Raw genomic sequence first — 27,097 nt, 5'->3', positions numbered from 1 at the left:
AGTCTTTAAGATGGGAACAAAGAATAATCACAAGGTAACACTATTCTGAGTAAAGAAATGAATGCACTACTTAACTAGTACATGATTAATATCAGAAGTAACAACGAGGCATGAAGTAAATTTTTAGAGCAAAAAAGTACAGATAGGCATTATTTTGAAAAAAAATAATTTTTGTTCAATATTGTCTTTCTCCCACCAAACATTCAAAAATTCAAGCAGCCAAGTCTTTTGTGGTTAGGATGGAAAGTGACAGCAAAAAAGCAGACAAATCTGTTCCAAATATTTGAGTTTGAAAAATCTGGCCCCTTAACAAAAGACACAGAAAGGATTCATATCATTAAAAATATTCATTCAGGATAAAAAAATTAGTAAGAACAAATCTCCCCCATGTACTCCTACTCTAGACTAGAAAAGAATTACCCTGGTCAGGAACAATATAGAAATCTTCTAGGATGATCAGCTGGTTTGTTTCCCAGGCAAGGCCTCTCATACAGGAAAATCCAATGGTTCAGGGCCCAGTCTTCAGCTGGGCAGGTCAGAAACCAAGTCTTTAAAGAAGATACGTCTTCAAAGTGGGTAAGACTCAAAGAGACTGACTTACGTCACTATAGCTCTATTTCACCTGCAAACTTCATAGCAAAGTATACACATTATTGACAAACATAAGGAGGTCCTGTCTTTCCTATTTAGGGGCAAACATGGGCTGTCCTTCTAATTCCTGGTATGGAGAAGACTGCTAATTTTAAAAGCAAACAAAAACCCCATTAGATTAGTAAACCAAAGTTTATAACCAGGCTCCACTGGTTGCCCATCCAATCCCTTCTTTCACACTAACAGAACCCTGATTTTATTTTAGGTGTTTTAGGTTGGTTCTCTCCCTAGCCTTAGGAGGTGAACCTTAATAAACAAATCTTAATAACCACAATTGCAATTCCATTAATTGGTTTAAGAAAGGTTACATGCTTTGCTTTGGCCAACGGGATGTGAAGCAAATGGGGGGGGTGGGAGAGAGATGGATTTCAGGTAAGTTTTCTTAGTCTTAAAAATGGACCCACGAAGTCCTGTTGTTCCACTAATCTCTGAACAATGATGTGTGCAGATATACATGTTGAAGGTATGGTAGTTCTCTTGCAGCTCTGTAAGGACAAGTCAGAAAACCACCACCAATATGCTGAAAATGGCAGAGCAGAAAGATGGAAAGAAATTGAGTCCTTGGTGATGCTGCTGAGCCTATAATTATATTCTCTATAATCACCATACCACCAGAATTCTCTATTATGTGAACTTATAAATTCCCTTCATATCTCAGTCATTCTAAATTGGATCTTTGGTAATTCTAACTATTCTAACTGCTACAACAGCAAATAACTCTGACCAGGGAAAAGATTACATAGGATCTAATCAAATGTAAATTTTAACAGAAAATTCTCATTTCCTCTAGAAATTTCAAATTTAATAAATCGGGCAGGAGTACTGAGTTTAGATGCTAAAATCTTTTTTACTTATCAGTTTTTCAAAACCTTGCAATGGCTCCCTTGTAGCTTTAAAGATATAATCCAAACTCTTTAGCATGGCACACAAAATGCTTCTTAATATTAACTGATGAGTGATTAACTGTCCATTCTTTTTAGCAACTTTCTAACTCACCCTAGGTTCCAGGAATAGAGAATTCTTACAGACGCTAGAATGCACCATATAGTCTCCTATCTTCATCTACTGGCAAATGCTACTTTCTCTGTGTGGACCCCTAACTCATACTTACCCTTCAGTGTTCAACTTGCATTCTCCTCTCCTTCCTGCCTATTCCCCAACTGTATTATCACTGTTAGGTTAGGAATCTCTCTCCTATATTAAACTTTGACCTCCCAGAGAACAGGAACTATCCCCAGCATGTATCACAATGTTTGATACAGAATAAGCACTAAAAAAAAATAATAATAATAAATCTTTGTGATTAACCATACTTGGAGTCAGTCTTAAGTTCTTTCTTTTACAATATTGGATGCAGACTTATAAAAATATATCCGTCATCACAGAAAGTTCTATTGAACAGCACTACTCTAAAGGGTCATAAAGTTACAAAATAAAGATGAAATAATACGGCTTTTTCAGAAAATTCATGCCACGTGACAAATGTTTATTAAGAAAACTGGACCAAGGATACAAAAAGTGTAAGAGATAGCTCTGTTCGCAATAACATTCTTGGTCTGAGTACAGACTACTACCTAAATGCTTTACAATAACCATATATGATATTTACACCAAGTTCTTTCCTAATCAAAATGGCAAGTTCCCTAAAATAAAATCTTTAGTGAGCAAATCATCCCACAATTTTCAAATTTTTACATGTAATTCAAGTTAATATAGACTAATACATGAGTATAATTTTGGTTAAAGTATTTAATATAGTGCAAGGCACATAATAAATATTCAATAAATGTATGCTGAATCTGAATGTATTGTAATGCAGATGAATAAAATATTTTTCCAAGTTTTATATCTTTATATACTGTAAGAGCCAAGGGCAGGCTGCTTCAAGGTGGGCCACTTTAGCATAAAGATCATCTTGAGTTAAAAAGCAATCAAAACCCAGCAAATTCAGGAAAAGTGCTTTACCTCACCTCAACTGCCTAAAAAGAATTTAGATAGAGAATCTACTATAAGAACAGAGCTATCCCCACAGATAACTACATTATTATATAAACTAAGTATGGTATACGGGGAGGAACCTAACAAGACCTGTTTGATCAAAGTCCTCTGTGTCCCACTGTGTCTGACTGGCCCAGCAAACATTTGTTTACTAAATATTTACTCTTTTTCATCTTCCTGTGAAGGACATTTCTTCCCTTTGAAGCCCCAGACCCCTTCCCCTCCCCCTTAGTTCAGAATGACATATATACGTTATTATGATGCCTCTCTTTGAAATTTCCATGTCTATACGGATTTTCCATACTTAGTTTACCAAATTTGATTTTCTCCTGTTAATCTGTCTCATGTCAATTTGATTCTTAGTCTGGGAAGAAGGATCTTGATGGGGTCAGGAATTTTTGTTCCCTGTGTTCCCTGACAATACATACAGAAAGGACATTTCAATACCATAGACTCATCTGAGGATAGTAAAACCATTTTGTTATAGGAATAGAATTAGGGTCAAAGCTATATCTTTATCATATCTGATATACCCTATTAATTACTAATATATCCTATTAATTACATGAAATAATTTTACAAAAGACACTTCATTTGAAAATTGCTGAACCATGGAACTACCATGCAAGAATTTCAGGCATTCTAATAGTAAAGATGACATTTTCAATGTTACTTATTCCTTCAACTTATTAAAAGATTAAGGGTGGTTTAGGAAGAAACAAAACAAAACCAAACCCAGCTTGTTCATCTTTAGTTTAAAAACATGACCAGCTTACTTTATATCTTGGTAAGACATAAAAGATCCTTATGAAACTTCTTTAAAGAACCAGTTCTTTTGATGGATGATACTTAGGGATGAATGAAAGAAAATCATGACTCTTGGGGAGCCTGGGTGGCTCAGTCAGTTAAGCGCATCTGCCTTAGGCTCAGGTCGTGATCTTGGGGTCTTGGGATGGAGGTCTGCTACGGGCTCCCTGCTCAGCGGGAAGTCTGCTACTACCTCTCCCTCCCTGCTCCTCACCACCCCCCCTCCCGCACCGCTTATGCTATCTCTCTCTCATAAATAAATAAAATCTTTCAAGAAAAGAAAAGAAAATCATGACTCTTAGAACACTCTGAATCTGGAAAAAATTAAGTTAACCTATTTTCTCCAGAAAGTCAAATAAAACCTGAATATAAGAAGTCTATGAAAATGGGGAGAGGAGGTTGCAGAACACATTTATAATGTTAAGTTTCTGGTTACTGAGATTCTTTTATTATTTATTCATTTATTTATTTGAGAGAGAAAGAGACGGGCACATGTGCATCCACACACACGTGGGAGGAGGGGCAGAGGGAGAGACAGAGAGGGAGAGAATCTCAAGCAGACTGTGCTGAGCATGGAGCCCAACACTGGGCTCAATCCCATGACCCCAAGATCATGACCTGAGCCAAAACCAAGAGTTGGATATTTAACCGAGACTGAGTGACCCAGGCGCCCCAACTACTGAGTTTCTTTGAAGACATACAACTTATACTAAAGATGTTCCCGATTTACAGAACTATATTCCAGACATCCTTGAGGACAAAAGTCTATGAAAGCCACCCCCTAGCAATTTTTAAAAGATTACTTTCTCCTTTCAGCACCTCACACATTTCATGGCTCTATCATTAACCTTTTACTATCATGAGTACATGTATGTATTTTTATTAAAACTACCATATAGGGGTACCTGGGTGGCTCAGTCAGTTAAGAGTTGGACTCTTGGTTTCAGCTCAGGTCACGATCTCAGGGGATCATGGGATTGAGCCATGAGGCTGGCTCCATGCTGGGTGTGGAGCCTACTTAAGATGCCCTCTCACCCTCTCTTTCTGCCCCTCCCCCCCAAAGAAACCTAACACATACCACAAATAAGCATGATTATATTACATATGAGGAAACCATGAGGTAGTATTGAGTATCACAAACTTGCAAAAGCAGAAATCTATAATCTAGAGGGTTTTACATGAAATATTTAAAGTTTTCTAAGAAAAAAACTAGATATACTTAGATGAAAAATTTGACAGTGTTAAAATAATTTACCAGTTTAACTTGGGGAAAGCATTACTATATATCAAAATATGCTATATAAAAAAACATTAAAAAGAAAATTATATGTTTAACACTATTTAAATCCCTTTTTAAATCAGAAATTAGAATCTATTTCCTAAATATTTATTTTTCTTCATTGCACATTCTGATTTATGAATGTAGGATTATAAGTGGCATATCTGAAATATACTTGGCTTTTTAAAGTAACTGATCTGCGGGCGCCTGGGTGGCACAGTTGGTTAAAGTAACTGATCTGGAGGAGAGTGTCCAAATTAAACCAGTTTAAATGATTTAATCTTTTAAAATTTTGTTATTTAAAATATATGATTGGATTAATAACGGAAGACAGCTTCATCAGAGGAACTTCAATCAGTATTTTAAATTTCAAGCATCTTGTGCAATAGGCAAAGAACGGGCACCCGGAGGATAGGCACAAACTAATTAAAAGAATAAAAACGTCCCTTAAATTGGAAAGAACTAGTCACAAAAGGAATTCTGCTGATAGCAAAAATCCTACATAGCTTTCTCTGGCTTCCTTCTTCAGCAACAAGGATGGAAACAAAACTGTGAAAGCAGACAACCTGGGAAACAAATTTTTGGGCTGATGTACTGCAGTGCAGGGCTAAAAGGGCTTGTAACATTAATTTGTCTTAAAGCCCAGGGGAAGCAGAATCCCAAAGCTCAAATAAGGGTAAACTACAAAGGAACCCAGAAGAATGGATATAAACCATGGAGTTAAATAAATTACATTTAAAAGCAAAATTCTAGAGGTGCCTGGGTGGCTCAGTCATTAAGCGTCTGCCTTCGGCTCAGGTCATGATCCCAGGGTCCTGGGATCGAGTCCTGCATCGGGCTCCCTGCTCTGCAGGAGGCCTGCTTCTCCCTCTCCCACTACCCCCGCTTGTGTTCCCTCTCTCACTATGTCTCTATCTGTCAAATAAATAAATAAAATCTTTTAAAAAAAAAAAAAAAGCAAAATTCTATGCAAAAGGTAAAAACTTATCTCTGGATAGTTATTCATTTAATATATGATCACCGTGCATATAATATGGGCCCAAAATGATGCAATGTCACTAGTTAGCTAGTGTCTCTAGCCAGAAATTTCAGAACAAATTATTTCTGCTCATTCTTTTCCTTTCCCAGATATTCTAGTAATCAAGTCCTTTATATTTTACCCCAAAATGTCTTCCTTGTATAACCTCATTGGTCCTACTGTCACTTCTTTACTCTTTTCATCGTCTCTTAACTAGTATCTCCTCACTGCAGTCCATTTTATGCACTGATCCCAGAGTTATCTTCCTGCAAATGTTATTAATGCATAAAACAAGTACTACTGAGTGCTTACTAGGTGCCAGGGCTGTGCTAAGGATACAGCAGTGGAAAAGAGAATGAACTTGTCATGAAACTTATTTTCCAGTAGGAAAGACAGATAATAAAACAGAGTAACAAGATATACAATAAGATAGTGATAATTACAACAGAGACAGAATATAAAAGGGGCACAAAATAAGAAGAGGGACATTAAAAAGGGGTATGGGGCACCTCCTTGCTGTAATTTCTCATTATGACCTTCACTATTTGCCATTCCATTCTGCCAACTCCCCACTTGACCATTCCCAAATACTCTACCTTAAGCCAGTAAGAACAGGAGAAAACATCCACAACTGGAAGAGAAGCATTATCTAACTTAACTTGTCCAATTCTAATCTTTATATTTGCCACTCTAGTTAAGAATCCCTAATATTTTCAGTAAATATTGCAGGAATATATGGGCAGAAAAACGACTGAGACCAATATTCTGCTGCATGAAAAAAAATTGTTTTTAATTAACATCAACTGTATTACTGTACATTTAATAATCAGGAAAGGCAGGGGCACCTGGGTGGCTCAGTTGGTTAAGCATCTGACACTTGATTTTGGCTCAGATCATGATCTCAAGGTTGTGAGGAGCCCCGCATTGGGCTCCATGCTGAGCATGGAACCGGCTTAATATTCTCTTTCTCTCCCTCTCCCTTTGCCCCTCCACCCCCCACTCATACTCTCTCTCTCTAAAATAATAGTAATAATAATATAATAATAATAATAATAATTAAAAAATGATCAGGAAAGCCATGGAGAGATGCTAATATTAGTTCACATTTAAGGCAATTTTTCAAATAATAAACATATAAGAAAATGACAGTCAAATCACAGCATATAACTGGTACCCATTTTTAACACGTTGCCATGAAAAATAAGGGGAAAAAAATCAAAGACCAAAAATGCCACACAACTGAAAAAAAAAACTCAACTACCACAAGAAGCCACTAAACTCTTGCCTACTTGTTGCTTTGACATAATCCTTAGCAATTTAAGATCTCTTAACATCCAACTTGCTACTTCAAAGAAAAGATATAGTTTTTAGATCTCAGTTTAGACTTAATTCCATTTCTGTCTCATTTATTCAGTGACAGCAATATATGAAGAGTGAAAATTCAAGTTTCTACTATGGCTGTCTACTAGCTGTAGACACTTGAGAAAGTCTTTTTATCTTGAGCAAGTCTTTTTTCTCTCATCTGTAAAATGACATGGCATTTGCTATACAGATTAAATGAGGTAATATATGTTAAAGTCATCTGCCTTTGTGAAACAGAACATATGCAAATGTAAGGTACCAGTTACTCAATACATGCTTCATCAAAGACAATAATTTTACATGACCTCTTATTTTTTTTACGTTTTATTTATTTATTTATTTATTTATTTATTCATTTATTCATTTATTTATTTATTTTGATGTAGTGTTCCATGATTTATTGTTTGCGTATAACACCCAGTGTTCCCTTCAATACATGCTCTCTTTAATACCCATCACCAGGCTAACCCATCCCCCCACCCCTGCCCCTCTATAACTCTCAGTGTTTCTCAGAGTCCACAGTCTCTCATGGTTCGTCCCCCCCTTCCATATCCCCCCCTTCATTTTTCCCTTCCTATTTTTTTTTTAACATATAATGTATTATTTGTTTCAGAGGTACAGGTCTGTGATTCATCAGTCTTACACAATTCACAGCACTCACCATAGTACATGACCTCTTATACTCACATTCAATGAAATATGGAGATATATATATATATATATATATATATGTAAATACAGTGACAGTCTGAACTGATGGGAGATGGGAGGACAGAAAGAAGTGTACATCCCTTACCCTTAGGATAGTTAAACTATCTATATTAGGAAAACATTTCTAGAAAGTTCATAAACAATACAAGTTTCATATTAGGAATACAGGCAATAAGCACTATAGCACATGAGGCAAAAGACTGATAACTGTGAACCAAAATAAGACATAAGCTGGACTTTAATGATTGATTAGATAGGATTAAAGAGGTAACTCGAAGATAAGTGGCAAGTTTATTCCAGACAGAGTGAATGTCATGATCAAAGGGGTACAGCATTAATAATAAAAAGCATTACAAAGTCTGATTTAGATAAAGTAGAAAGTTTCTTAATAAGAATTACAGGGAAAAGAAATAAGAATTACAGGGAGTAAGGCCTGAGAAGTTAGGTGAGATCAGGTCCTGTCAAGCTAAGAATTTTTTAGCTAAGAAAATTACTATGGCAGCCAGTTAAGAGTGAGGGCAGATGATAGTGAGTCAGAGAAAACAATATATTTGTTCATTCATTCAGCAAATATTTATAGATCTACTAATTTCTAGGCATATTTTAGATGCTGGAAAACAGTCAGTAAACTTGTAGGGGTTACACTTATCAAGAAAGATTGACAATAACCCAAACAAAACAAAGTATCTCAAAAAATGATATCTACTCTCAGGACAGAAATGGTAATTGGATGGAGTCTGAACATGGTAGAGGCTGAAAAGGAAGACCAGTGAGAAGACTGAGAGGAAAGGCCAGTATTATACGCATGTGTGGCAGCAGAGGTATATGGGAAATCTCTGTATCTTCCGCTCATTTTTTTTTTAAGATTTTATTTATTTATTTGACAGAGAGAGACACAGCGAGAGAGGAGTGGGAGGGGAGAAGCAGGCTTCCCACGGAGCAGGGAGCCCGATGCGGGGCTCGATCCCAGGACTCTGGGATCATGACCTGAGCTGAAGGCAGATGCTTAACGACTGAGCCACCCAGGCGCCCCTGTATTTTCCCCTCATTTTGTCATGAACCTAAAAGTGATCTAAAAAATAAGGTCTATTTTACTTTTTTTTTAAGATTTATTTATTTATTTTAGAGAAAGAAGGAGAGCACAAGCAGAAGGGGCAGAGGGAAAGAGAATCTCAAGCAGACTCTGCACTGAGCATGGAGCCTGATGCAGGGCTCAAACCTCACAACTCTGATATCACTACCTGAGCTGAAACCAGGAGTTGGACACTTAACCAACTGCACCTCCCAGGTGCCCCTAAAGTCTATTTTTTTAAGATTTTATTTATTTATTTATTTAGAGAGAGCAAGCACGTGCACGAGCAGGGGGAGGGGTGGAGAGAGAGGGAAAAAGAGAATCCCAAGCAGACTCCATGCTGCCCTGAGCATGGAACCCCACACGAGGCTCAATCTCACAACCACAAGATCATGACCTGAGCCAAAATCAAGAGTCAGATGCTCAACCGACTGAGCCACCCAGGCGCCCTCTTAAAGTCTATTTAAAAAAAAAAGAAGAAGGTTGGGGATTAAGCAGAGTTTATATTACCAAAGGCTCTATAAGCTTAGTGAAGGTTCTAAGATTAGGGGTGATATGATCTGATGAAGTTTATTTAAGATTGCTATGGGCACTTACAAAATCAAAGCATGAGTAGTAGGAGGAAGACTGGTCTGCTACAGGCAGAGATTCCAGTGTGATAAAGAGAAATTAGCAAAATTTTTATCTATTGTGTGAACTGGCTTGATGGTATAAAACAGGAGTTAGCGGGGCGCCTGGGTGGCTCAGTCGTTAAGCGTCTGCCTTCGGCTCAGGTCATGATCCCAGGGTCCTGGGATCGAGCCCCGCGTTGGGCTCCCTGCTAGGCGGGGAGCCTGCTTCTCCCTCTCCCACTCCCTCTGCTTGTGTTCCCTCTCTCGCTGTGACTCTCTCTGTCAAATAAATAAATAAAATCTTTAAAAAAAAAAAAAAAAAACAGGAGTTAGCAAATTTTTCTGTGATGAGCCAGACATTAAACATTTTATTTATTTATTTATTTATTTGAGAGAGAGTGAGTGAGAGAGAGAGAGGAGCAGGGTGAGGGAGAAGCAGACTCCCCACTGAGCAGGGAGCCTGACATGGGGCTCAATCCTGGGACTCCAGGATCACGACCTGAACCGAAGGCAGACACCCAACCCACTGAGCCACCCAGGCACCCCAGTATTAAACATTTTAGTCTCAGTAATAACTACAGAATTCTGCTCTTGTAACATGAAAGCAGACATAGACAAAACATAAGCAAGTGAGTATGGCTATGTCTCAATAAAATTTTATTTACAAAAACAGGTGGTAGGCCAGATTTAGCCTGCAGGCCACAGTTCACCAGCTCCTGATAGAGAAGATGGCTTATGGACAAAAAAAGGGGGGGGGGGGGAAGAAAAAGGAAAAAACTACCAGTAGCAAATGCTTCTAATATAAAGATGACACTGTCTTTTCTTTTCCAATATTTATACTAGTAATTTTATCTTCATGTCTTTATTGTATACTAGAACTTTCCAAACAACTATGAAAAAAAGTGGTAACAGGAGAAATCATTATCATGTTTCTGTTTTAATAGAAGTGGCTGCTATATTTCTTTGTTCAATATAATGCTTAGATGTTGGATTTGGTGACTAGTCTTTATTATATTTAAAGTACATTTTTCTATTTGATGATGTTTTTAATGGCTGCTCAGTTTTATAAAATGCTATTTCAGAATATAATGATACAATATGGTTTTTAAATTTTTTCTTAAAGATTTTATTTGTTTATTTGAGAGAGAGAGAGAGAGAGCAAGAGCAGAGGGGGAAGAGGCAAAGGGAGAAGCAGACTCCCCGCTGAGTGGGGAGCCAGACACGGGGCTGGATCCTGGGACTCTGGGATCATGACCTGAGCTGAAGGCAGACGCTTAACTGACTGAGCCACACAGGCACCCTTAAAATTTTTTCTAAGTTAAAAACTTCTGTTGATTTTCTGATATACCAACATTTTTGCATTCCTGACATAAACTCTACTTGTTATAGTACATTATCAGTGATTATTTATTTATTTATTAAATTTTTATTTATTTATTTGAGAGAGAGAGCACGAGCGGGGGTGTGGAGAGCAGAGAGAGAGAGGGAGAAGCAGACTCCCTGCTGAGCAGGAGAGTCCAACGCGGGGCCTGATCCCAGGACCCAGAGATCACGACTTAGCCGAAGGCAGACGCTTAACCAACTGAGCCACCCAGGCGTCCCTGGTGATTATTTGTATTTAACTATAAGTTTTACTCACTTACTTTGACTCACTTTTCTTCCTATACCTCCTGCTTTCTTCACATTTATTTTTTACTTTGCTGGGAGACAGGACTCAAGTTTGTTTCTCCCAACAGCTTTGTTACACTTGGGGTACTATACTTTCTGAGTCCTTGAATATCTGAAATTAGCAGTTATTTTTCCTGCTTATACTTGAATGATGGTTTACCATTACAGTGATACCAAGCAATAGCACTGACATATATCAAAGAAGCATATTTTAACTTTTACTAATTACTTGTATGATTTTAAGTAATAAGGTTAAGACAAAGTTAAGAAAAGATATAAACATAGAACTTTTAAATAGCATAGAAACACAAAGATTTCCGGGCGCCTGGGTGGCTCAGTCGTTAAGCGTCTGCCTTCGGCTCAGGTCATGATCCCAGGGTCCTGGGATTGAGCCCCGCATCGGGCTCCCTGCTCAGCGGGGAGCCTGCTTCTCCCTCTCCCACTCCCCCTGCTGGTGTTCCCTCTCTCTCTGTGTATCTCTCTGTCAAATAAATAAATAAAATCTTTAAAAAAAAAAAGAAACACAAAGATTTCCTTTATAACTCATAATTCAAGGGAGTCATACATCTGTTTTTTCATAAAAACTTAGGATGCATCCACATGCATCAAAAACAATTTTTACATGGAAAATATGAATTAAGTTATAAAATTCAAAGCTGATATTCACACGTCCTTGGGAAAAAACATTGCCTGAGAAAATTCATTTGTTATTATATGCTATAAAATCTATTTCTATGAAATATTTATCTAGTGGCCTACACAAAAGTTCAGATCAACTATTTAAAAGACAAATTATAACAACTTCCCTTTATTACAAATTCTTTTTAAACTAATACTAAGTTGGTTTTCTAATACAAAACAAATAATTACGCCTCTGGGAAAACTCACCTTATTAATCTAAAAATACACTATGAACAAAAGTTAATATAAAGAATAAAGTCCACCCAATTATTCATTAACAATTAAAAAAAAAAGTAATGATGAAAACACTAATGATGTCATTCCATAAGCACGCTTTTTTTTAAATATAAAATTTATTCTTGCTCTAGAATTTCCTGCCTTGGAGTACGTTTGAAGAAAAGTACTGCTTCTCTACAATAGGGTTCTTTTCATACAGAATACAAAGCACTATTTTTATAACTAACTTACAACTACTCTAAATTATAAACATTTTACATGAAAAACCATGGAGAAGAATAAATACTAAAATAAGACCCCTCAAAACCATTATTGACATAATTAAATACCTAGTAAATCAAAGGAATTAGCTTTAATACTACAGTAGAACCTGGACATGTATGAATTTAATAATATCTCTACCAGAGCAGTACTACTCAGAAGCCTAGCATATAATAATTTGTAATTTTGCTAAAGTGAAAATAGGATGCCTACCTTTAATAAGAGTAGTATGTACACATAAGTTACTTATCTGGTACTCAGGGCAAAAAGACTATGCACAACTGTATCCTATTATGGCTTTATTGATTTCTATAGTTATCTTATATGAAGTAATAGTTGTGAAGTGAGAGAAAATGCTGGTGCTGGTGTCAAAAGTGAACAGCTAAAGGTGTCTAAGAAAATCATGGTTCTAGGCCACAAAACAAATTTTGGGCAAACCATTTCTTTAAATGTCAAATTTGGAGGCAGCTTGGATCTCTAACATATATGAGTATGTGTGTGTATAATCAAAAAGTGACCAGTGGAGGGCGCCTGGGTGGCTCAGTTGGTTAAGCCACTGCCTTCGGCTCAGGTCATGATCCTGGAGTCCCGGGATCGAGTCCCGCATCGGGCTCCCTGCTCGGCGGGGGTCTGCTTCTCCCTCTGACCCTCCCCCTTCTCATGCTCTCTCTATCTCATTCTCTCTCTCAAATAAATAAACAAAATCTTTAAAAAAAAAAAAAAGTGGCCAGTGGAATGATGTCGATTATTGTCTTCTGCCAAACTCAGACTGTCTGGGGAGACAAAATAACTAAATGCAATGTAGTTCTCTGGATCGGATTCTGAAGCAGAATGAGGACATGAATGGAAAAACTAATGAAATCCAAATAAAAATCTGGAGTTTAATAAACAGTAGTGTACCAACGTTGGTTTCTTAGTTTAGACAAATGGAACATAATAAATAAGATGCAACAATGGATAAAAGTGGGTAAGAGGTATATGAGAATTGGCTGTACTATCTTTGCAACTTTTCTTTAAATCTAAATTTAATCCAGGGGTGCCTGGGTGGCTCAGTCGGTGAAGCGTCTGCCTTTGGCTCAGGTCATGATCCCAGAGTCCTGGGATAGAGCCCCGCATTGGGCTCCCTGCTCCGCGGGAAGCCTGCTTCTCCCTCTCCACTCCCCCTGCTTGTGTTCCCTCTCTCTCTGTGTCTCTCTCTGTCAAATAAATAAATAAAATCTTTTTTTTTAAATCTAAATTTAATCCAAAATAAAATGCTTACTCCAAAAAATTAACTAGACACAGGAGGAAATGAAATAACATTAGTAAAAACCAAGAAAAAGACAACAAAAACAGACATATTTAGTTATCAGACACAGATTTTTAGATAAATATAGATATAAATATATTTACTACATTTGGGGAGATAAGAGACAAGATTGAGAATACTGACAAAGAACTGGAAACCATAAAAAGAATAAAATGGTGTGCATCTGTCAATTGTTTTTAAGTTGAAAGGGGAAAATCAGTATCCATAGAGCAGAAAAACCTGGAGAATACCTTGATTGGTCATCAAAATCACTAATGAATGATGAGACATTGTCTGCTTCTGGTTGTGATGCCCCAAAAAGAAAAAACATACATTTAAGTAACATTCAGACCAGAGATACATACCCTGCATCTAATCATAAAAAAAAAAACAAAAAAAACACAAAATTAGGGGCATTCTGCTTATTTTCAAAGGGAGAGAGAGCCTTTATTCTTCAAAACTGTCTAAAAAGGCAGAGAAACTACTTCAAATTGAATGAGAGTAAAAAGATACGACAAGCAATGCAATGCCTCATCCTGATGAGATCTTGGAAACAAAGGGGAAAATTCTACAAAGGAAATTACTGGGTAACTGACAAAATTTGGAAAAGGGTAGATTAGATAAAAGCATTATATCAATGTTAATCTGTTTGAGATTGATAACTGTACTGTGGTTATGTAAAAGAATCTCCTTGTCCTTAAGAAATACACACTAAAAGGGTCGCCTGGGTGGCTCAGTCAGTTAAGTGTCTGCCTTTGGCTCAGGTCATGATCCTGGAGACCTGGGATTGAGCCCTGCATCGGGCTCCCTGCTCAGTGGGGAGCCTGCTTTCTCCCTCTTCCTCTGCCACTACCCTCTGCTTGTGCGCTCTCTCTCTGTCAAATAAATAAATAAAATCTTAAAAAAAAAAATGGAACAGGGTATTATACTACGTGAAATGAGTCAGACAGAGAAAGACAAACACTATTTGTTTTCACTGATATGTGGAATCTAAAAGAAAAAACCAACCAACCAAATAAACAGAAACAATTTCACAGATACAGAGAACCAACTGGTGGCTGCCAAAAGGGAGGGGTTTGGGGGATGGGCAAAACAGGTAAAGGAGATCAAGAGGTACATACTTTTAGTTATAAAATAAATAAGTCACGGAGATAGAAAGTACAGTATAGGGAATATAGTCAGTAATACTGTAATAATGTTGTATGGCAACAGATGGTGACTACACTTACCATGGTGAGCAACGAGTAGGTTGTATACCTGAAACTAATATAGCATTGTATGTCAACTGTACTTTAATAATTTAAAAAAAAAAAAAAAGGGAAAAAAAAAAAGAAAACCACTCCTAGGCACATCAGTGTAAATCTAGAAAACTAAAAAAAAGGAGAAAAAAGACAGATCACCTTTAAAGAAGCAGCAGACTAACAACTGACTTCTCACCAGAAATAATTCAAGGAGCCAGAAGACAATGAACTATATTTGAAAGTGCTGAAAGAAGATAACCTCCAGCCTAGAATTCTACTCCCAGCAAAAATATCCTACAAAAAATAAAGGCAAAATAAGGACATTTTCACATAAAGATAAGTAAATTTGCCACAGGAAGGAAATGATAAAGAGTCTTCTCCAGACAAAAAAAAAAGGTTATCCCATCTAGAAGAAAGTGAGGAATGAAGGAAGGAAAGAAAATCAATGTAATGATCAAATATATAGGTACACCTAAATAATGGTGACTACATAAAACAATAATAATGTCTTGTGGAGTTTAAAATACATACACAGGTGAAAAGAATCTAAAGCTCTTGCATTGTCCAAGAAGAAAGTAAAAGTACCAACTGACATCAAACTTAAATTGATAACTGAATCCTTAAGGTAACCACAGAAAGAATTACAAGAATATGTAATTTCCAGGACAAAAAGAAGAGATATGGAATAATAAAAAATGTTTTTGATCAATCTAAAATTAAGCAAGAAAGGAGAAAGGACACAGAACAGGCAGGACAATTAGAAAGTACATTGTAATATGTTATATTTAAATCCAAATATATTATTAGTTGAATTAATGTGGATTAACCAACATCTCCCTTAAGAGGAAAAAACCTGTCTGAATGAATAAAAGAAGAAAGCTCAATATATCCTATTAACAGTATAACCATATAGAAATGCTGAAAGTAAAATAGAACAAATCATACTATGCAAACACTAATCAAGAGAAAGTTAGGATAGCTATAGTAATATTAGACAAAGTCAGCTTTCAAACAAAAGACATTATTAGAAATAAAGAGGACATTTCATTATGGTGAAAGTCAAATTCACCAGGAAGATAAAGCAATTCTAAATTTCAATGTATCTAATAAAATAACTTCTAAATATATAAAGCAAAAACTGTCAGGAACAAGAAGGAGAAACAGACAATTCAATAATCATAGTGTGAGATTTAATCATATCTTTCTCAGTAAATAATTTCTTTAAAATAAAAAAGGATCTAAAATTGAGCACCACCATTAACTAAACTGCGCCCAATAATTTCAGAATCCACATTATTTTCAGGTGAATCCAAAACATTCACCAAAATTGATCATATGCTGAACTATAAGGCAAATCTCAAAAACTATCAAAAAAATAACTTGTAAAATGCAGAAAAACTGGGAAACTGAAAAGATTAAAAGAATAAATATCTATAACCCATTAGCAGAAAACAAATATTTAGTACATCTCTCATCAACATTTCTCCAAAAGAGTATATATACAGTTTGTTTGTTTTGACCTTAATATCCTAAGAATTATCTCCTTTTTCTTAAACCAACCTTTATAAACTTTATTTTAATGACTGTAGAAATCTAAAATTTGTATTTTACTTCCTGCACAACCCTCTGAGGATAGTTTCTATTTTTACAGTCTCATTCCCCAAAGAGTGCCCAGGACTGAAATAATTTCACATGTTAATTCAAAAAGTAAATTTAGGTCTAGAAAGTTTTTAATAAGTAGTTCACAGAGGCATTACTCTCTCATGTATTTTAAATAAATATGTTTCCTCCACAAACTTTCCTTTATCTGACTGTTCTTGATAAGTATTCAAGGGTTCCTACCTCTTAATTAAGAGTATGACAGCCTAGAGGAATGTAAACTTTCTTTTTTTCTAAATTAAATAAACCATTTAATAAATAAATATATAATGCTCTAGCATCAATTCAGATCCCTAATAGAACTTCCCTTTCTAAAATATCACACAAAATAAATGTAACATAGTCACTCACCACTTGATCTGTTTTTACGACTCGATTTCCCTCCAGTAAGAAGCATCTTGAGACTATTCCGAAACATGTTTGTGCTGTTTTAGTACTCAAAAAAACTGTAAAAGAAAATATGGGAAAATATGTTAGAAAACTTGATTTTCTACTCAAAATACTATTAATAATTAATTTTAAATGCACTATCAGGAATTAACTATGTTTAAATATATAGTACAGAAATTTTAACAATATGACAAAAACATCTAATTAATTTAACTTGAATACTATAATACTTTGAGTACCCTAAGAGATAAAGGTAGATATCACTAAAGGCATAAAGAATGTAGTCACCATAGAATAAAGTAACCACAGAATAAAGTCACCATAGAATAAAGAATTGGGTAGCTATAAATACAGCCTACCCTTTCACTGACTCTCCTTTTCATGAACAACTTTCCCATAGGCCCAACACACACACCCCCAAAGTTTAAGAGTCTAGAAACTTTCAGAAGGTACATATTTTCCATTGACTAAGCCAGAATTCCACCTCAAAGACCACTGATACACATGAATGAGTAGCCTATCCTCTCTATGTCCCACTTCTATCAAAGGAAAATTCTTCCAGTTGTGCTTTGGATTATGTCCACTCTCACCTCCTCAAAGACTTTTAGCCAAAAACCATCTTCCTTTTCTTTCTCACACAGCTTTAATTTTTTTCTCTCTACTGAATCATTCCAATCATAACAAAAACAAGGTAGTATGTCCTAACCAAAATAAATAAGCAAGTCCCTCTCTTTATTCCCACATGGTCCAATTACTGCTCCTATATCCTTACTCTTCCTAGCAAAATTTCTGGAAAGTGTTGTCAGTACTTGGTGCCTCCAGCAGATTGAACAGAATAAACATGGACTAAAACGGAGGTTAACAAAAATATCCAAACCAAAGCACTGAGAAATAAAGGTTGAAAAAAATGTAAGAGAGAGTAAGAGGTCTATGGAATCCACTGAAAGGTTCTACCATACATATCACTGAAATCCCAGAAGAAAGGAGAAAATAAGAAAGAACCAATATTTGAAATAATAACAACAAGAATTTCCTAACATAAAGTCACATCTTTAAAGAGCTAGAGGGAAAAAATAAAAAATTTAAATAAGCAACAATCAACAGACAGAAATAACTTTCAACAGAAATTAAGAATGGCAGAAGACAATGGAATGACTTCCTAAAAATTCTGAAAAACAGGCGCCAATGAAGAAATCTATTCACAATTTTAAAATGTTTGAAATAAAAATGAAAAAAAGGTGATTTCAGAAAAACAAACAAGAATTTATCAGTAAAAGAAATACTAAAAGGGAGTTCTTCCAACAGAAGGAAAATGATACTAGAAAAAAAAGCATGGAAATGCAAAAAGGAAAAGCCATAAAATAGGTAAATGTTGGCAAACATGGATGAACAGTGACCATAAAAATAATTACTAGCTTGTTAAGTTTAAAATATATGTAGATTTAAAATGTGTGAAAACAAGAACAAAAAGATTCAGAACTGGGATAAATGGAGTTAAAGTTTTTAAGATATCTGCATTATGCAGGAAGTGACAGAAGTAATAATCTGCATCTGACTGCAGTAACTCAAAATCAATGTAGTGATTTCTAGGATAGCCATTAAAGGTTAACTGAAGTGAGAAAAAGAATAATTAAAATATTTCATTGAACCAAAGAAGGTAAAATGTGAGAGAAAAAGCATAGTGCACATTAATAAAATAAAAACAAATAGTAAGATGGTAGCTTTAAACTCAAATTATAGTTATTGTGTTAAATATTCACTCTACTATAAGACTACTTATGGTCACAGGAAGATTAAATATAAGATGATGAGAAAAAGCATATCATCCAAAAAACAATTAAAAGGAAGCTGTCATATCTATGCCAATATCAGACAAAGTCAACTTACGGCAATAAACACAACAAAAGATAGAGACATTTCTTAATAATTAAAAAGTCAAACCAACAAAAAGATATTATACTTCTAAGTATGAATGGACCCAATTAAAAGCTTAAAAATATATAAAGCAAAAATATACAAAACTAATAGAGGATATGGACAAATCCATAATCACATAGAAGACTAACACACCTTTGTCAATAGCTACAAGATCAAGCAGATGAAAAAAAGTTTTTACTAAGATACAAATTTGAACTGCATAATTAACCAACTAGACTTAATATACATAGTGTATTCTTCCAAATAAAAACAGAATATACAAATTATACACAAAATACATACCAAAATGAACCACAGGCTGAGTCATAAAGCAAGTCTGAATACATTTCAAAGGACTTAAGTCTTTGAGAGTATATTCTCTAACTAAAAGGCAATTAAGCTAGAAGTGAATAATTTTTAAAAATTGAGAAACTCCCCTACTGCTTGAAAATTGTGACATACTTCTAAATAACCTATGAGTCAAAAAATAAAAGTATATAAATCACAATGGAAATTTTAAAATATTTACAATAAATTATAATGAAAATATAAATTATGGAAACATAGAAAATGAAACTAAAACAATGCTTGTAAATAAATGTAGAGAAGAATACATGTTATTAGAAGAGAAGGATGAAATCAGTATCTAAGCTTCTATTTCAAAAAGTTCAAAAACAAACAGCAAATCAAAGAAAGCAAAAGGAAAGAAAGAGTAAAGAGTAGAAATGAATGAAATAGAAAACAAATCCCAAACAGATAAAATCAATGAAGCAAAACATTGGATTTCTGAAAAGTAGTATAATTAATAAATCCCTAGCAAAGCTAATCAAAAAAAAAAAAAAGAGAGACACAGAGAAACTGCCAACATCAGAAAGGAATAGGGGACACCATTTCAGATACTAAAGGCTGTTTTAAGTAAGTAGATACTATAACAACTTTACACCAAATTTAATGTTTTACATAAAACAAATTCTTTGAAAAATACAACTTATCAAAACTGACCAAAAATTGAGCAGAAAATCTGAAGCAGCCCTATCTCTATTAAAGAAATTGAACTTATCAAAACTCCTCCCAGAAAGAAAACTACAGGGCCAGATTATTTCACTGGTGAAGTTTACTGTTTAAAGGTACAAACAATACCAATTTTACACAGTTTCCTTAATAGAAGGAATACTTCCAAACATATTTTATGAAGGCAGTATGATCTTAATCCCAAAACCTAACAGAAATTACAAGAAAAGAAAATTATAGACCACATACCTCATGAACATAGACTCAAAAATCCTTAATAAAAGACACTGAAAACTACAAAAGTTACTCTAAAAAATTAAAGAAAACTTAAACAAGTAGAGATAAACCATGTTCATAGAGTGGAAAGTTCAATATTGTCAAAATGTTGATTCTCCCTATAATGTCCTAAAGAGACAACAAAACCTCAAATTCTAGCACGCATTTTTTTTGTAGAAATTGAGCAGCTCATTCTAAAATGCATATGGTAATACAAAGAGCTTAGAACATCCAAAGCAATCTTGGAAACTAACAAAAAAGCTGGAGCATTTATATGACCTGAACTCAAGACTTAACTCTATATCTCCAGAAATCATGACAGTATGGTTCTCTCATAAGTATCATCAGGCAGATCAATGACACTGAATAGGTAGTCCAGAAAAAGATCTACACTTATATGGTCATTTTTTTGGACCAAACCATAAATGAGTAAAGAGAAGTCTTTTCAACAAGTGGTGGTGGAACAAATAGATATTCACTTTTTAAAAAATTATCCTTAATCTGTGCTTCACCCTGTATGTGAAAATTAATTCAAAATAAATCAAGAGTCAAACAACACATGAACGCTAAAATCATAAAGCTTTGAGAAGAAAACACAAGAGAATATCCTTATTATTTGGAGATAGGCAAAGGATTCTTAGAACACAGAAAGCAATAACCATAAAAGAAAAAATGGATATATTTGGGCTTTATTAAAATTTTTAAAGACATCTGCTCATAAAAAAATAACATCACCAAAATGAATAGGCAAGTCACAAACTGGGAGAAATTATTCACAAAACATGTATCTAACATAGAACTGATATCCAAGATATATTAAGAACACCTACAACCCAACAAAGAGACAATCACATTTTTTAATGGGTGAAAGATTTGGACACTTTTAAAAAGTTTATGAATGGCCAACACACATATTGAAAGAGATTAATACTTTCCCAATTTGTCACTGGGAAAATAGAAATTACAATGAGCTACCACTATACATAAAAGCAAACTTTTGAAAGACTGATAATATCAAATATTGACGAGGATGAAGAGCAAATGAAACTCTTAATATACTGTTTCAGGAGTATAACAGTACAATTGCTTTAGGCAGAAGTCTAGCGGTTTATTATAAAACTAAGCATATTCCTAACATAGGACTCCACACATTACATATTTACCCAGGAGGAATTAAAACATATGTGCATAAAAAGATTAATGTAACAATTTTCATAGCAGCTTTATTTACAAGAGCCCAAAAGTAGCCCACGTGTCCATCAATAGGAAAATGGATAAACTGTGGGATTTTCATATAGTTGGATACTACTCAGCAATAAAAAGGTATGAACTATTCGTATATTCAACAACAGATAAATCTCAAAATATAATATGCTGAATAAAAGAACCTTACATAAAAGTGTATGCAGTAATCCATGGTAGAAAAAAAATCAGAATAATGGCTGTCTCTTGGGGGTAAATGTGAGGATTAACTGAGAAAAGGCACAAGGAAACTTTCCAAGATGATGGTAAATTCTGTATCTGGAAGAAGTTTGGAATACACAGATGTATGCATTTGTCAAAATTCAGCAAATGTTCACATCAGATTTATGAATCATACTCCATATATATTTTACCTCAAAAGAAAAGAATAAACATTGAACTCTACTTAATTACATTCATGCTTAAATATTTAGAAGAAAGCCTACGATGTCTCCAATTCCTTTGAAATGCATCAAAAAATAAGATGAAATCTTGGATGGATAGAGGGGTGATAGTAAGGCAGATAGTAATAAAGCAATTACAGCAAAATGTTAACAGTAGATTCTAAGTAGTGGGTATACATGTGTTAACTGTAAAATTATGTTAAATTTTCTATATATTTGAAATTTTTTATGTAAGCTAAAAACACACTCCCACAAAGGAAACTCAGGGTTCAGATCATTTCAACAACGCATTCTACCAGCATTTAAGAAGAAATAATACCAATCTTACACAAATTGTCCCAGACAGTAAAAATAGGGAACACTTCCAAACTTGTTTTCCAAAGACAGCATAAGCTTGATACAAAAGTCAATATGGTTATTATAAGAAATAAGTTACAAGAAAGAAATCACAGACCTCTCTTTTGACATAGATGGAAAAACCCTAAACAAATATTGGCAAAATCAAATCTACCAATTCAATGATCAGGACCAAGTGTGGGCTTAATCCAGAAATACAAAAATGATCGAACATATGAAAATCAATATAACTTACCACATTAACAAGAGAAATAAATCATATCAATAGATGAAGCAAAAGTAATTGATGAAATTCAACACTCATTCATGATCTAAGAAAACTTGCACAAAACGAGAAGTTCCTTAATATTATAAAAGCGTATCTTTTTTAAAACCTATAGTAAACATCATACTTAATGGTGAATGAATAAAAATATTCCACCTGAGATGAATGATGTGACCACTTCTTAGCACCACTTGCACTCAATATGACCCTGGAAGTCTAAGCCTTTACAAAAAGGTAAGAAGATGAAATATAAAGAATGGAAAAGAAGAAATAAAAATGCTACTTTCACAGACAATATGATTATATACTTAGAAAACCTAAAAGAATTTATAAACTATTAAAGTAAGTGAGCTTAGTAAGGTCACTAATACAGTGTAAAACATAAAAAAATAGGTGAACACCAACAAATAACTTACCCTTTTAATCAGTGAAGATAAATAAGGTGATGAATCCTAAAAAGAATATTTCAAGCATTTAAGAAATACATTCATCTTGAGGGTTATTCTTAGTTTCTTTTGCCCCTTATTTACTTTAAAAGACTATCTGAGAAGTAGAAATTCTGTCTGATTTACTTCACTAATATTTGAAAGACTTAAAAAATTATGTTATATGCAATGACATATATGAAATATACTTCATTTTAAAATATGCCATAACATTTAAACAGTAAATCTTATAACCCTTCAATTTTTATTTTCTTAAAAGAGAATGAATAACTATTTTCTTATGTATAAGATTTTCTGTGCATGCAAATGTAAACAAAATATGTAAAATATTCTACATATAGAATCTCATTTAGTCCTCATCAAAACCCCCTTAAGATGGGTGGTATTTGCTTCACTTTGAAGAAAAATTTGAGGTAAAGAAAAGTGAAATAGCATGCTAATATTATACAGCTAATAAATGCTTAAGACCATATTTGAACCCATGCATTTTGTCCTCCTCCTCAGTGCCCATGCTTACACAAGGGATACAATAAATCTATTTAAAACATTAACCGAAACTACAGAATTTCTAAGTCTAGTGACCCAAATTAAAAGTTTCAGAAGTGGGCGCCTGGGTGGCTCAGATGGTTAAGCGTCTGCCTTCGGCTCAGGTCATGATCCTGGAGTCCCGGGATCGAGTCCCGCATCGGGCTCCCTGCTTGGCGGGGAGTCTGCTTCTCCTCCCTCTGACCCTCCTCCCTCTCCTGCTCTCTGTCTCTCGTTCTCTCTCTCTCAAATAAATAAATAAAATCTTTAAAAAAAAAAAAAAAAAGTTTCAGAAGTATTACTCCATTTGACTCTGGTTTTTGAAATAATGCTTTTTTTTTTTTTTTTAAAGATTTTATTTATTTGACAGAGAGAGATACAGCAAGAGAGGGAACACAAGCAGCGGGAGTGGGAGAGGGAGAAGCAGGCTTCCCGCAGAGCAGGGAGCCCGATGCGGGCTCCCAGGACCCTGGGATCATGACCTGAGCCGAAGGCAGACGCTTAACCGACTGAGCCACCCAGGCGCCCCTGAAATAATGCTTTTTATTTTGTGTGACACTTGCACATACTTTAACTTCTTTTACCTTAATCTAGTAAGTTAAAAAAAAAAAAGTATGGTAGTGTTATACGTTGGGATGAATCTCACAAATGCACCAAGAAAAATTATGACAAAAGACACTGAGGAGGAAAAGAAAAGATATCCTGCTTTAATGGACTCTGTGATATCCTATGCAGATCCCCATTACAGGATCAGAGCACCCATTCCTCCAGTGTTAATGGCTCAGAGGTGCTCCCACCTTCAGAGAACTGATCTAAGCTAAGCAAAGCCACCAATGATATTAATACAGGGGTACAAAAGACCAGCTCCTTTAATTCAAGGGGGAACAACTCTGTGGCATGAATTATGCTCCAAAGCCCTCACCCATCTCTTCCTATGCTGAATTTTTCTTCAAATTCTTATCTGAAAATGATATATACCTGTTTGTTTATTGCCATGAAGACATGGAAATTGCTTGTTTAATTCATTGCTGCAAACCCAAAACTGGAGAATAATGCCCGTAAACAGTGGGTGCCAAATAAAGATTGATTGAATTAATTATATTTCTTCAGTTTGTATTCACTGTCTAAATCAAATTCCTTGGGGGGAAACTTGGTATTACTCTTTTTATCCTCAATGCCTAGCTCAGGGGAGACTCTCAACACTTCTTGGATGAATAAATGAATGAAAAATTGAGCAAAGACTTGATTCATCAGACTAGCTAACCTGTTAAGGAGGTAAGAGGGCACAATGTAAGTAAGTTTCAATAGACAAGAGCAGATTATGAAATAACTGTAACAATGGGCACTACCTTGAGTGATATTACACCAGAGACTGTCAGGGAAACACAAAAATTCTAGGCAAGTTTAAATTTTTGCATGAGAAAAAAACACAAGAAATTCTAGTCATACTTCAAACTTCTACCTAACTCAGACCTTACCAATATATACGTACAGTTCTTCAAAGTTTCAAAAGGAAAAAAGTAACAGCACAGATTAATGTTAGAACAAAAACTAAGACTAGGGATCCAAAAATAAATAAAAACCTCACATCTAAAAATAAACCAAGATAATAAGGTTAACTCAAGTAAAAAATGATGATGGGTACAATAAAACAATTACAATGATCACTTTTTGAAGTAGAGGTTTTTTTCTTGCTAGTCCTAAAATATTTTATAAAAATTGACTGAAGTGCATAAAGAATGAAATGAAACATAAAATACTTATTTAAAACTAATTATCCATCTCATAGTTACATTTTGATAAAATGACTTTCTTATTCAAGTTAACACATTACCCAAAAATTTATTGTAATAAAATATTAATACAGAAACTCCACAAAATTGAAGCTAAGTGGGAAATGGCAGTTCCATCTAATTTGATTTATGATAGTAACATATGGCTAAATTTCATCTTACTTTTCCAAATTATATATCCAAATTTAAAAATGGTAACTCTCTCAGGAGAAATCATCAAATTCCTGGCAAGTGAAAAATCTCTGGAAGAAGGATAACAAACAAGCAATTCACAGGCCCCCCAATCATTTCTAACTGTCTTATACTTAACTGATTCAAACATTTTGTTATCTACATGGCCCCTAAGCTTTCATGTTTGTGACACCTGGTCTAAACCATTCAAAGTATTGACTATTCTCCTCTTAATGGTCCACCAAGGCTGGACACTCAATATATTACCCAATATATTCTTGCACTATTTTTTTAGTGGGCAATCGATTTTCATTTTCAGTGTTCATCCCTCCTGTGTTCATCCCATCCAGTGTTCATTACTCCTTTTTTGAATAAAAGAGTAAGTAAAGGTAAAAAGACCTTTACTTACTCTTTTATTCAAAAAAGGAGCACAATATCCCCCTTTATAAAAATGTTTATGTAATAATGATTAAATCGAATTAACTATTAAGCACTTCTGCACTATTCAGGCTAAATAATCATGGTATTCCCCTTAACTATTCCACACAGGACCTTTTTTATTCTATAAGCTGGTTTTTAAAAATATATATAGTTTTTTTCTATATCCTTTTCCATTTTGAGTGGTTGATGATATTTTTATTCTCATTTTTGGTTTTGTGATGGACTGGCTTATTCTTATTTTTTTTGTTTTCCAATTCTAGAAACAAGTTTCTTGACATTAGAACTATGCCTAATGGATAAACTACACCAGTGAAGTGCTTTTAAAGTTCTATAGGATCAGAAGAGAATGTTTCAAATAGTAAGAAAATAAAAAAATAAGGAAAAGTAATAAAGTAAGATAATGTCTGTAGAACTCTAATTACAAAAACGAGAATGCATACTGATCCAAAAAATGGATTAAGAATTATCTTTCCTTACCCAGGTAACCAACAAAATCTCCTTTTATGATTTTCTCTACAATATTAATCTGGATATTGCATTCAGAGTCCCTTTGAAAACAACCTGTTGGTATAACTACAAAAAGTAAACTATGCATCTTTAAGGTAAATGCTACCCATTCTCCAGCATTTATCAACATAGAGCTTCCCTTCAGAAAAATTTTGTAAGGCAACAAAACACACATACACACATTTACAAAAATTCAAAGAAATTTTTAAACATTATATGAAAGGATGCAGTGGTTAATGATGCAGACATGATGGAAATGTTGAAAAAAGTGGTAACATTTTATAACACATGCTTTTAATGAAAGAGATACTAAGCAATTAAATACACACCCTTAAATTTAAAAATACATATTTTAAAAATAGCCACAAGAGGGGCGCCTGGGTGGCTCAGTCGTTAAGCGTCTGCCTTCGGCTCAGGTCATGATCCCAGGGTCCTGGGATCGAGTCCCACATCGGGCTCCCTGTTCGGCGGGAAGCCTGCTTCTCCCTCTCCCACTCCCTCTGCTTGTGTTCCCTCTCTCGCTGTGTCTCTCTCTGTCAAATAAATGAATAAAATCTTTAAAAAAAAAATATCCACAAGATAGCATAATTCCTTATATGTATATATATCAACACCCCCCCCCCACCTCCTCCCCATTAGGCTAAGTGTCCTAACTTCTAAATTGCAACTCAACCAAATATTTTATCCCACGCAGTCTGTCCAGATAGATTTACAACTGAGTGAGTTCTCAATTCATCCCAGATTCTGGATCTTTTTATCTCAGGCCAAGGATCAGTATGTCCCCAGTTTGCCACTCCTACCCAAACAC

At 34.7% G+C, this 27,097-nt stretch overlaps 1 protein-coding gene across 2 annotated transcripts in view; it reads right to left on the bottom strand.

Moving 5' to 3' along the window:
- The window catches only part of TANC2 (tetratricopeptide repeat, ankyrin repeat and coiled-coil containing 2), a 297,008-nt gene extending 280,046 nt beyond the window's left edge, over positions 1–16,962 (bottom strand). For both annotated transcript variants that reach the window (XM_044921763.1, XM_021678492.2), the window contains exon 1: positions 16,896–16,962. In XM_044921763.1, the coding sequence (XP_044777698.1) occupies positions 16,896–16,962 (67 nt within the window). The remainder of the gene's footprint in view (positions 1–16,895) is intronic.
- Between the last annotated feature and the right edge of the window lie 10,135 nt (positions 16,963–27,097).

This window comes from Neomonachus schauinslandi, chromosome 15, assembly GCF_002201575.2.
Source record: "Neomonachus schauinslandi chromosome 15, ASM220157v2, whole genome shotgun sequence".
Lineage (NCBI taxonomy): Eukaryota > Metazoa > Chordata > Mammalia > Carnivora > Phocidae > Neomonachus > Neomonachus schauinslandi.
This window is presented reverse-complemented; position numbering and strand designations above follow the sequence as displayed.